At 41.0% G+C, this 12,799-nt stretch overlaps 1 protein-coding gene across 1 annotated transcript in view; it reads left to right on the top strand.

Annotated features, from left to right (window-relative positions):
• The window catches only part of LOC115021963 (laminin subunit alpha-3-like), a 53,650-nt gene that overhangs the window by 23,006 nt on the left and 17,845 nt on the right, over positions 1-12,799 (top strand). Inside the window, 24 exon segments of the mRNA XM_029452707.1 lie at positions 842-894; positions 1,062-1,167; positions 1,345-1,444; positions 1,547-1,703; positions 2,291-2,429; positions 2,642-2,784; positions 3,256-3,359; positions 3,835-3,991; positions 4,742-4,905; positions 5,051-5,159; positions 5,254-5,351; positions 6,388-6,586; positions 6,720-6,846; positions 7,145-7,293; positions 7,760-7,875; positions 8,140-8,351; positions 8,464-8,668; positions 9,693-9,837; positions 9,949-10,005; positions 10,007-10,090; positions 10,409-10,570; positions 11,141-11,242; positions 11,336-11,419; positions 11,994-12,224. Of these exon segments, the coding sequence (XP_029308567.1) occupies positions 842-894; positions 1,062-1,167; positions 1,345-1,444; positions 1,547-1,703; positions 2,291-2,429; positions 2,642-2,784; positions 3,256-3,359; positions 3,835-3,991; positions 4,742-4,905; positions 5,051-5,159; positions 5,254-5,351; positions 6,388-6,586; positions 6,720-6,846; positions 7,145-7,293; positions 7,760-7,875; positions 8,140-8,351; positions 8,464-8,668; positions 9,693-9,837; positions 9,949-10,005; positions 10,007-10,090; positions 10,409-10,570; positions 11,141-11,242; positions 11,336-11,419; positions 11,994-12,224 (3,203 nt within the window).

Here is a 12,799-nt window from a genome sequence, read left to right as displayed (position 1 = left end):
TTGACCTAATTTTGAGAACGGTATAAGAAAATGAAACAAAAAGAAAAAGAAAAACTTAGTTGACCTCCTTTCAGCCAAAAGTGCCCCCCTGTCTGATTCATTTTCTCCAGGACTATTAGTTCTGATCACTGACTCCATTTTTTCCCCACTGTATTCAATCACCATTAGCAATCTGACAAGGCACTGAAATGGGTCTTGGCCCCTCTTACCCAGAGGATATGTCAACATTACCCCGGTCAACAAGGCCGGATCTGCCTTCCTGTTTCTCAGAGGGGAGCTGAGGAATAGCACATAATACAGGAAAATTCCTGTTAACGGCTTTGATTGTGGAACTTGTGAGATTTCATGCTGTGACTTTGCAGTAATGAGTACGCAGTGGCACAATAAGAACAACCTCTGGACTTCTCCACTCCAACAAAAAAATATCTCTGTACTAATGCTTAACTTTGGGAATGGCTCCCATTATCCAGCCGGTGAGGGAACAGCTTCAGGCTTTGTCCAGATACCTGTCTAATGTTACAGAACAAGAATGTTGTCACTACTGCACTGCCTGAAGACACAAGACGGGGAGGGGGGGGGGGGCATTCTTAGCTTTTAACATCCTAAGAAGGCCTCTGGTTGACTGTGGCCGGACATTAAGGGGAAGTTTTTTTTCGCTGTGTTGAAAACAATCCAGGGCTGTAAAGCTCCTCTGGACCTTTGATGTGCAGATCTGTGAAGATTGTGGAGATTTGTGCTGTTGAGTTTCACCCATGAAAGTGACTAAATCCTGTAATCAGAGTCTATTCACTGTAGACCCCCCTTTATACTTTCATAACCACTCCCCTCTCTCTCATACCAGAGTGTCAGTGTGATGTGAAAGGGACCCTAAGTGGTGTTGGAGAGTGTGAACAGGTGAGTTCATTATTACCTGCAGTGACTGATACACATCTATTAATCAAATTGTGATTCAGATTACCGGTAGACAGTTGTCACACAGAGTTTTGACTGAATGGCTCAGCCACAATATTGTAACATTTATTTTGTTTGTCTTATATTCTCCTGAATATCTGTTTGTTTAGAAAAATGGACAGTGTCCCTGCAAGCCTTATGCATGTGGACATGCATGTGAAACCTGCAAGGATGGATACTTCCTGCTGCAGAAAAAGAAGTATTTGGGCTGTCAAGGTAAGACATCCTTCTTAAACCCAACCATGATACCATATAAATGAATAATGAATAAACATGCCTTTAAGACTACAGAAAGGTTGGGGGTGGTTGGAGTTGCAGCATGCAGGGAAACACTGCTCTCACTCTGGTATTAAGTTACTCTTTAATCAAATAATGACTTACTCTTCCTGATAGGCTGTCAGTGCGATGTAGGCGGTGCCATTGGCATGGCGTGCGATGAGACATCGGGACAGTGTTGGTGTCGTAAGAATGTAGTTGGCCGTGAATGCACTAAGTAAGATGTCATAATGCATTAGAATTCAGAATGTAAGATGAAATATTTTCTCTTTTGCAAATAGACCATAGTTTTCATTTACATTTTCATACACCTTGTTAGGCCGGCACCAAGCTTCTACTTCCCCGCTCTCCACCAACTGAAGTTTGAAGTCGAGGATGGCACCACTCCAAATGCCAGACCGGTGCGCTTTGGTTATAGCGACCAAGAGTTCCCAGATTTCAGCTGGAGAGGTTATGCTGTAATGTCTCCTGCACAGGTTAGTACATACACATATATTTTATATACTGATGTGATTATTCTTATAAATTACAGTATGGCCAGTCTATTTTTGGGACTATCTGCCACTTCAATAACCTTAAAGCTCCCTTTTTCAGTCTATTCTGATGATTGTTTTGCTTTTGCCTCTGCACTGATATTCCTGCTCAAAGCACACAAACTTCTGTTATATCAGGATTGTGGACACCAGCTCTCTTAGAACTAACATTATCTCTCTTCAGCCGGAGGTGATCCTTACGCTTACCCATGGCTTTCCTGGCCCTTTCCATATTGTAATGCGCTACTCCACCCCCAAAAGAAAGGGGAGAGCCCGAGTGAGAGCAAGGATCTTGGTGGTGGACGAAGCTGGTTTTCAGTCTTGCTGTGACTGTAAGTGAAGGGCCTGCCTTCCTTTGACTGTGTTTTCCCTTCTTCACTTTGCTTGCTGTCTGTTGATTAACCCGCTCTCTCCTCTTAAGTTCTCTGACCACCTGACATGATTTTTAACCTTTAACATTAAAACCCTCATCGTCTCTACTCAAACCCGTGCCGTTGCAGTCAGCTGTGTGTCACTCTCATTCCCCGCAGAGTGAAGTCAAAGTAACAGTGCATGTTGACCCAAAAGATGAGAAGCAGCAATTATACCGCGTGGTTCTGCGGTTCACTAACCCGAGCAGCACCAGTGTGACCGGTAGCATCAAGGCTACCAATAACAGAGGCACTGCAGGTGAGGCTGCCTCTGACATTGAATCAGCTCTTACATTGTGTGTACATTTCAAATCATCAAATCTAACCTATCCTTGAAGAAATACAATAAATAACTCATTTCCTGTATGTCATTTATAAGTAAGCCTGTGCGTGGATGGTCGTTATGCTGATGTCTCACTCGTCAACTGGGAATGTGTAACATTACAGACGTTTCTGCTTGCTGTTCTCTAGGGTCAGATCAGAGTAAGGAAGTAATATTCCCCGAAAGTCCCTCCCCATCCTTCCTCACCGTCCCAGGAGAAGGCTTCGCTGAGCCCTTTGCATTGACCCCTGGGACATGGATCATTCACATAAGGGCGAAGGGGGTGCTGCTGGTGAGTTTATAAGGAAGACAAGGATTTATAAAAAAGAATTAGGGTCATTCAGTATAATATTACACTTTGTTCATTACAGCAAAAATAATAAATGTACAATAGACTGTAGGGCTGTCACGATATGATTATTGGGGCTAAAATAATTCACAAGAACGATATTATGGCGATATCTACAGAAAATTAAAAGATAATGACATGCTTTCAGTTAAATTCCTCTTAAACTTTGTTCATCGTGTGTTTTTTTGGCAAATTAATTTAACATAAAATACGAGAGTAGGGAAGTGAAGAGTGTCTGTAACCATAACTGTACGAACAATGCGTAAAATAATCATTTAAGAGGCAATTATTTACACAATATTATCAAATGTGTATAATTAACACGATATCAATATATATTTTTTGAATATCACAGTTATACTGGTATATCGCGACACACCTAGACTGAATAAAGTGCACATTCTCACTCTCCAGGACTATTTAGTGCTGCTGCCCCGGGATTACTATGAGGCACCTTTGCTGCAGGAGAAGATCACTCAGCCCTGCACATACTTACTCACTGCAAACAAGGATACAAAGTAAGTTTTATACATTTCTCTTCAGTATTTTTTTTTCGGTCTGTCCCCATTTCATACATACCTGCATGACACGGGTAGCCATCCATCATTTGCTAAATACCGCAATCAAATTTTCCATATATAGTTATTGGCTTGGTTCTAACATTATCCAACAGAAGTCTATCAAGATAAATATGAAGGTTTGAAATGTACAGGTGTTTTTGTTTTATAGCTATAATAAATCACAATAAAGATGATTCGCTACATGCCAGCGGGTATGGAGAACAATCACCACATTTTGCAATACTATGCACGACATTAGCAGAGAGCATACAACATGGATAGCAATCGATTCCAAAATATACTTGCAGAATAATAGAGTATGCTAAGCCGGTTTTATAAATATGTTACACTTTGTTTCTAAAACAGGATGACTATGTAATTATCTCTCGTCATTGTTGCTGACTCTGCCTATGCCTGTGTGTCTCTTTCTCAGCTGTCTGCTGTTTAAGCATGTGTCCATGGATGGCTTCAGCTCTGCTCTGGGCTCACAAGGCACACTCACCAGCCGCAGCGGGCGCAGGAGGAGGCAGGCTCGTGTGCGCCGTCCCACCCCAGATCACCCTGAGATGGCCGCTCTCAATGGCAGACAGGTAGAAAGCGTGGATTTACAAACATGCCAATACAATACAAAGTAGAGTTTTAACCAATTACTATTGGAATCCGAGTTTGGTTTCAATATTGTACGTTTTTAAAGCATGAATAGGTTGAAAACAAAGCTATAAAATAGACTGAGGTCATTGGAATGTTCTTATCTGCTGTTTCAAAGTCCAGTATAAAAGCAGGTGATTGGGCTTTTGGCATCAGGACCGTTGCTCAATTAGCCAAGGCTAAAGACCAAAGCTTTTAAATCAGTACTTGAACATGCTTTTATAGTCTTTTACTGATTGCTTTTTTTACCTCTGTTAAGGAGTTTGTCCTTTTATTGGAGTTCCTTAAAGGAATACTTCACCCTCAAAATGACCGTTTGTCAATTTCTCACCCCATGCTACCTTGAATATGAAGAAGATTGTGTTTGTCTCTCATGCATCCACAGTGAGCTGCTACTGCTTATGCGGAAGTCTTTTTAATTGTAAGGTCATAGCAAAAATGCTTGTTTTTGCGAAGTAGTGAGAATAACTAGATATGAGACTTGGATTATGCTGCAAAAGTTGTGTGAGAGTTTGTAAACTGATGTTTTGTGGCTGTTAAACACAGCCCCCCCATTTACTTCCGTGTAAAAACAAATGTTTCTTCACAAATTCAAGGTAACACTGGGTGACAATATACAAATGATCATTTTTAGGGGTGAAGTATTTCTTTAAAATAAACTAAAATGACTTTGTATGATCTCTGTCCTGTAGTCGCAGCTTGAACTCAGTCTACGTGTGCCTCGTCCTGGCCCATACGCCCTCATCCTGGAGTACGCCAGCGAGGTGGACGCCGTCCAGAATGTCAACGTACTCATCAGTGGTCCGTCAGGTAGCCAGATCCAAGCCAGGGCCAACATTTACAGTTGTGCCTACAGGTGAGTCTGTATTTGTATTTGTTGCTTCAGCTTTCCAAACATTTCTTGCACCAGTATTTTGTTGAGTAATGTCTAATATTAGCATTTTAGAGCTAGGAAGTTGTAAAATATGTATGGTTTTCAGCTGTTGTTGTGTCCCTTGCAGCTTTTTGTGCCGGAGTGTGGCAGTGGACAACAGTAATAAAGTGACAGTGGTGCAGCTTTCCCACAAGACAGAGGTTCTTCTGCAAACTTCCACTACATCATTCCTGCTGGTGAGGGAAATGTTTCCACACAAGATTTATATTAGCTCAATAACTAGACAGCAGCATGCAATTTAAATGATTCATTTGTTTCTCTTCTCTGTAGTATAAAGTCTATGCAGTCCCTGCAGAGGAGTTCTCCATAGAGTATGTAGAACCTAAGGTGCTTTGTGTCTCCACTCATGGCCACTTCACTGAAGACTGGTAAGTCATCTTGAATAAACCCCATTGCATGCTTTTAATAACATTAATCATGCAGCAATTTTTTAATCACTCAGAAATGTGAGCTGCAATTGAAGAGAAGATGCTGCAAGTCTAGACATCTTTATTGTGATGTTTTTCTAAAGGGTGGAGACTCGTATGTTTTCCAGCTGCGATTGCACACTTTGCTCCAGCTGTTTTACCCGAGGTGGAACTTAGGGACAAACTCTCTCTTACTCTCTCTGTCATGCTAAATTTACACTAACTCTGAAACTAATGACCATGTTATAGTTACAGTTACACATGTGTTAACAGCTGTCAGTATGCAGTCCTGTCATTTACTGTGTAGTTCAAGCTGAACAGTGTAGAAAAAGCAATCCCAAAAGGGAAAGATATGTGAAATTGTTGGAATTGTCTTAAAAGCAAAAGGTAAATCTTTCAATTGAGCTTTAGACAACACACAAATACAAATGCTTGACAAAAAAAGCAATGCAATGATGGCTTAATATGCAATTGACAGAAGCATTTATGCATTTAAGTGGTTTTATTTGACATTACGAGTTATTCAAATACTTTGTGACACATTCCCGATTTAACAAAGACACTGCTTGCATATTTACAGATTATTAAATAGAAGAAATATTGTTTTTGAACATATTTGTGTACCAATTATGTTTCTAAATCAGGAAAGAAAAGTGCATGTTTGAACAAGGGAGTGCATGGGGAGGCAGAATTAGGAAGAGAGTTAACATGCAACCTGAAGCCAGAGTGTTAGCCTGTAAAACTAAAGCTTTCCTTAGAAGTGTGAGTATATTTAGTGTGTGATGTCAGGATTTCTGCACATTGATGAGTGATAACCAGAGGATTTCCAGATTTAAAAAAGGATTATTGGAGATTTATGTCGTTTCATTGGTCGTAACCTCTGACTGGCAACTGACCCCTCTCCTAACAAGTGTCATTGTTCTGCTACAATAGCGCTTGGCAAACACTATCAACAGGCTTTAAGTAACAACATTTGGTTGCTGTTTACTGTTTCCAGTCGAGACTGCGTTCTGAGTCAATTCGACAAGCCAACGTCAGCCTGGATTTTGTATGCTGCCCGTGACGGACAGCTATCTTCGGTACCTGCTGTTTCTCCCCAACAAGGAGAGAATGAGGATTGGAGACGGAGACGACAGACTGGGGTGTTTCCTGTCCGTGAACCTCAGAGTGATGGGATTCTGCTTAAATTCCCTCAGGTAAAAACCTTTCTGGACTTTACCTTGCTGTCGGGGGAGGCCGACATTCAATGAGCGACCTCTGCACTGACATTCATTTTCAATTTCACCACAACTGTTTGACGCTTAAGCTTCCTTGTTTTTTTTTTCACAGACGGAGATCAATTTCACACCCAATGTTCCCCTCCCGGGCGTGTATGTGGTTGTGGTCCATTATCACCAGCCTGAACATACATCCTTCCCCGTAGAGGTCCGAGTGGACGCAGGGCGTGAGTGGAAGGGTGAGCTTGTTGGAAGAAGTGTTAGGCGGACTACTGTTAAATGAAATAGAATTAAAGAGTTTATCGGCTCCCTTTGGATACAAGTGTGGTTACTCGGGCAGTGAATGGGAAAGCCTTCTCAGTAAGAGGGGTGATCCCTCCATAAAAGCAGATTAAGTTCTTGGGCTCAGGACAAGATGATCAAAAGCCTTGGACGCACTTCCCTATATGGCTTTAGTGGAGGGACGGATTATTGTGCAGCATGCTAGTAATTCTTCCTCTTTCTCTACTCAACTTCCACTCTGCTCTTCTTTTACAGGTTCAATAAATGCATCCTTCTGCCCTGCGGTCTCAGGCTGCAGGGCGGTTGTCGTCGCTGACAGCCGCATTGCCCTTGACTTTGACCAGAATTCTTGGCAGCTGCCCACCATCTCTGTAATCGTGCCACCTGAGAAGACACTTATTCTGGTCGGTGGTCAAGTCAACACTGTTAAAATGATGTTTACCCAGTGAATAGAAATAATATTTAAATTATAGAAATATGGGGGGAAATTAGCAAGACATACTTCTGTGAAAATTCCGCAAGTTTTGAGGAGTGAGTCTGTGTTTTGCCCTGGAGTTGTTCTGGTTGAGTACTTGGCATGCTGAGGTCTTCTATCCTCAGTGTTATGCCATATACCCAACAACAACAATGAAGGGACTGTATTCCACCTGGCAGCTTCACACAGTTTTTCTAAAAGCTACACTTCCAAGCTCTGTAAGGCAGCGGCAGGTTGGGCTCTACTTCCCTCTTGTTCACTTTACTTTCCCTTCTTTAGATACAATCAAGCTGAAAAATGTGGGTAAAGCACGTAAAATCCATCAATGTATCTGTTTATGGAAGTGTCTAGTGAGATTTTCTTACCATTTGTTTTGTTTTTTGTCTTTTGTATAGGATTATATCTTGTTGGTGCCTGATAGCAGTTACACCCCAGATCTCCTGAAAGAGAAGCCGCTTAATAAATCTGCAGATTTCATACAGCAGTGTAGAGGAGAAGGTTTCTATATTGAGTAAGTTGTCTGTGAAACAAGCTGGATTCAAATCCATTTGAAACTGATACTGTAAATATTTGATCCGTTGTTTATTTATTTAGTTATAAACTCTTCTCTCTTATAATCTGTGATGTATTTATGCTTTGTCTGATCATTAAGTGCACACAAACATTCAACAGTGCAGCAGTTTTTACAATAATAAACAGTTTAGTGGAAGATTTTGGAAATGGTGCCCTCTAGCTGTGATAATAGAGTATCCTTTTGGTTTCTCTGTCCCCTCAGCCCGAGAACTTCTCCCCAGTTCTGCAGAGACTCTGCCCGTTCTCTTGTGGCGGCCTATAATAACGGAGCACTACCTTGCAACTGTGACAAGTCCGGCTCTACGGGGACTACCTGTGAGCCGGTGGGAGGACAGTGTCCCTGCAGCGAGCATGTCATTGGTCGTACGTGCACAAAGTGTGCCACGGGATACTACGGCTTCCCATACTGTAGACGTGAGTCAACGGTTACTTCTGACTTGAGCTGGATTAGAATGTGAGAGTTTCCCACAGACTTACCAACACTTAGTTTGACATTTATTTGAAATCCTTACTCTCCCTGGTGCAGCGTGTGAGTGTGGCCGCCGACTGTGTGACGAGGTGACAGGAAGCTGTATCTGCCCTCCTCAGACAGTCAAACCTGCCTGCGATGTGTGCCAGAGTCAGACTTTCAGCTATCACCCGCTGCTGGGCTGCGAGGGCTGTGAATGCTCTCCAAATGGCATCAAAGCCAACGCAGGGCCCGACTGTGACCGAACCACTGGACAGTGCAGGTGAGTGGAAACCTACTTACCCACAAGGCTGTGCTCATAGATTAGTGTGGCTTGTATTAGTGAGAATAATAAATCACAATTAAAACAGTGTTCTACTGTTGTTTTTTTACATCCTGTGTATATCAGAATATGGGATTTACATTAATGAAATCAAAACGTTTTTTGTCAGTAAAATGAACATACATTCAGATTAAACGAGAGGATATTATTTTAAAATATTCCATTTGTAATTTAAAGAAAGTGGAAAGGCCAGCCAGTAAGAATATCTTTTATGTCACAATTTGGAAGAGAAAAAAACTAAAATTAAAGTAATTATATTAAAATACAAATAAGGATGGTTAATCCATATCACCATAAAACTCAATAATAACCTGGGTTATTTATGTTTTATATGTATTTGATGTTTGCTATAGATGTGCTGTAGTCTACTGGACAGTTGTGTGTTCACTTTATGGTAAAAGTTGCTCAAATGTATCATCGTATATAATTTCTTAATTCCCTTTAATTGTATGATTGCATCATTTCTCTGTAATTTACAGATCTTATTAAATGCACAAATAATGGTTGTCTCTTGCCAAAAGAAATTATCTCTTTCATACACTCATTTTTGAGTGATGAAAAAGACTATGTATGTAATGTGAGGCCTGCAGCCTCTGACAGAAAATAAAATATGACACCAAACTGCTTAAAGTGATAAATGAGGGGATGAGTTCACGGTCCAGTCATGTTCATCGTCTTTTCCGTCATATGTATGTTTTCAGTCTCAAAGTCAGTTTGATGTCTCTGTTAATAAAGAAAACAATGGAAAGCATTAAAACAAAGGGCAGCATAAAGCAGCATATGCACAGTAATGCATATAATGGGATTATATTGTAGGCTGTTTTCCTGTGTCAGTTGTATTTGTAAATGTAGTGTGTCCATTACTTTTGCTAATATCTGACTTTATAAATGTATGAACCACATATGACTGTTTTGTCATGCAGAAATTGACTAAAGATAATGTGCTTGTGTATTTTTTTTGTAGTTGCAAGCCTAGGATTGGTGGCCGGCAGTGTGATCGCTGCGCTGCAGGTTATTATCGCTTCCCTGACTGTGTACCTTGTAACTGTAACAAAGGTGGCGTCACAGCCGACATCTGTCACCCAGACACAGGGAGGTGTCTCTGCAAGGTGAGTTCATCTAATCAATTTGCTGATTTAAACTCTCCCTCTTGCTCATTTTGTGTTTATTTGTCCTTCCTTGCTCTGACTTTCTCTCTATTATCGCTGCCATGTTTGTAGAAAAATGTTGCTGGCGTCAAGTGTGATACCTGTCGGGATGGTTCCTTCTATTTTGATCCCCTCCAACCCTCACGGCTGTACCAGCTGCTTCTGCTTCGGAGCGACTGACCAGTGTCAGAGCTCCAGCAAACGCAGGGGGAAGGTGTGTTTGCTTTTCGTGCCCCTGCATGTATATGAATGCCTTTGGAAATTGTATACCCTGCAGTGCTTTCTGGCTGTGGTGAACAACGTCATTTGTTTCATAAACGCAGATGTTCCTACAATTGCATATCGGTGATTTCATTGGAGTCTGGGTACATTCTGTAATTTACGGTCAGCTCTGTTTGTTTGTTTGTCATATGATGTGTATATGTATACGTTACAAGCCCTTGGAGTCTGTTATCACTTGTAGTGAATTGTAAATACAGTAGGGTTTTAGGATGTATTTTTCATTTAACGCCCAAATACTCCCTGTTATAAGTTTGTTGGGATGCAAGCCTGGCGTTTGGAAAGCCCCGACCAGGAGGAGGTTGCCTCTGTGCTGAACACAGCCAGTAACACAGTAGTGGCAGACATCCAGGAGCTTCCTCCCACAGTTCAAACTCTACACTGGGTGGCACCATCGTCCTACCTGGGAGACAGGGTGAGTCATTGAAGGGAGAGAACACCATGATAATGAGAATTTCAATATTTATATATGGAAACAGATACAGTATTTCCAGAGCATTATCTTTATAGTAATTTTATTTAAATAATAAGTAAAAGAAAAAAAGAAAATATTGTAATTTATTTATTTTTGTCCCCCATTTTACTCACTAACATCCAAATCTGACGATGGAGCAATCTAGCTGCGTTCCCATTTTAAACACATTATCTAAATGACTCATCTGGAAGTGAAAATGAAAATTAAAGTTACATTTCTGTACTACCTCGCTTTTTGTTGCATGGGGACCCAGTTTTACAACGCAGTACAACATTGTAGTGGACGTTCACCCTCACCTTCCAGTCACATCTTTCACGTGTGTTTTCACTTCCATAGTTTTTTTTTTTCTGGCCTCATCTTCTTTTGCTTTTATGGACTCCAGTTTTAGAAATGTTGCCAATGTCCATAACATCTTAGAAATCATATTTATACATTTCTGTATTCAAATGGTCTCTGTAGTCCTTTCAGATACGCTGACGGATATTTGGGCTTTTTTCCTCCCTCTCTTAGGTTTCATCTTATGGTGGTTTCCTCACCTATCAGTCCAAATCCTTTGGGATTCCCAGTGAGGGGATGACTCTCATGGACAGGAGACCAGATGTTGTGCTGACGGTGCGTAGTGCTACCTGTTTCTTCACTCTTAGACTTTTTTTTAATCATTTGCAGAAATGCAGCTTATTTATCCATCTCATTATTTCCCTCTAGGGTCATGATATGACCCTGATCCACATGGCTCCCCAAGTCCCACTTCCAGACAAGCTGTATCAAGGCAGAGTCCAGCTGTTGGAGGTAAATTACAAACATGTTCCTACATTTCACGAACAATCCAAAGTGATCATCAACCACATGATATGAAAGTGTTGGAAGGCGACTACACACGGCTGATTTTTTATTTTATTCTTAGAGCCAGTTATGAGGTCATTCAAACCGATAAGTTGATTTCTTGGAAATCTGCCGATTAGAATATAAGATATGTATTTGTGATTTAGATTTTGACCAGAATTTGGGGCTAGCTGAAACATTTATGTAAATGTTCTTCTTCTAATATTTTCAATTTCACAGCAAACTGCCAATAGATTTAGTACATTTTGGGTATAAGTGAAATGTTATCCTGATAATGGTGCTTGAGAAAAGGTCACCAAAGCCATAAGGGTTCATCCTCAGAAGACCATACATATTTTTTCCAAGTTTAAAGACAACCAGTTGTTGTTGAAATATCTTATCCTGCATCTAAACAGATATATACAGATATACTGTATATATATACTGTATAATATGTACTTCTCTTAATTTATATCATGTTGAACCTAATGAAATAAGATTTCTAAGCATTAATCACACAATTCTGATCTTTCGTCTGTAGGGAAACTGGCGCCATGCCGTCAGCAACAGGCCTGTCTCCAGAGAGGAACTAATGACGGTCCTGACCGGTCTGATTGGCCTGAGGATCCGAGCCTTGTACTTCACTCAGAGCCAGAGACTCAGCTTAGGGGAGGTTGGCATGGAGGCGGCGACTAACACCGGGACTGGTGGTCCTGGAAACACTGTGGAACATTGTTCCTGCCCCCCTCAGTACACCGGAGACTCCTGTGAGGTGAGGAGTTTAGACACCATTAAATATCCCTCAACACTGCTTCGTCTTTATGTTTCCTTGAGTAAAAAGTTGTTAAGGTGTCAAAATATTTTATGATTATACACTTACAACCTGTGTCTTTTTTTCAAATCAGATAAAACTCTTTACTCAACTTGATAGGTTACAAACACAACAGTATAGCATCGTTAAAAGCTCACAAGTTGGTGAATCCTGTCTTGGGTGCAGCCAAACCTTGGAAGGAATTCACCTTCAGTGACTTTTCCATAATGAAAAAAACCTCCATACTAATAAATACATAGGTGTGTATATGATCTACACTGTGTGGGTAGTATTTGATCATCTTGTCAGGTCTGAGAAGCAGGAGCGATAACAAGCAGAGTGGAGCACGGTTCATTAAAATGGCATTTTGTCACTTTTGACGAAGCTAGACCTCCTCATATTTTAGCGGTGTCCTGACACGCCTGAACCAAGTACCACACCCTTTTCTAAGAGAAAAACTTCATCAGTGGAAGAAGCTTTGGATGCAATGTCCTGGAAAATACCAGCCAGAGAGCTTCACAGCCAAAATGTGTAGC

The sequence above is a fragment of the Cottoperca gobio genome, chromosome 17 (assembly GCF_900634415.1).
Source record: "Cottoperca gobio chromosome 17, fCotGob3.1, whole genome shotgun sequence".
In the NCBI taxonomy this organism is placed as follows: domain Eukaryota; kingdom Metazoa; phylum Chordata; class Actinopteri; order Perciformes; family Bovichtidae; genus Cottoperca; species Cottoperca gobio.
Note: the sequence above shows the minus strand (reverse complement) of the source record. Positions and strands in the feature narration are given on the sequence as shown.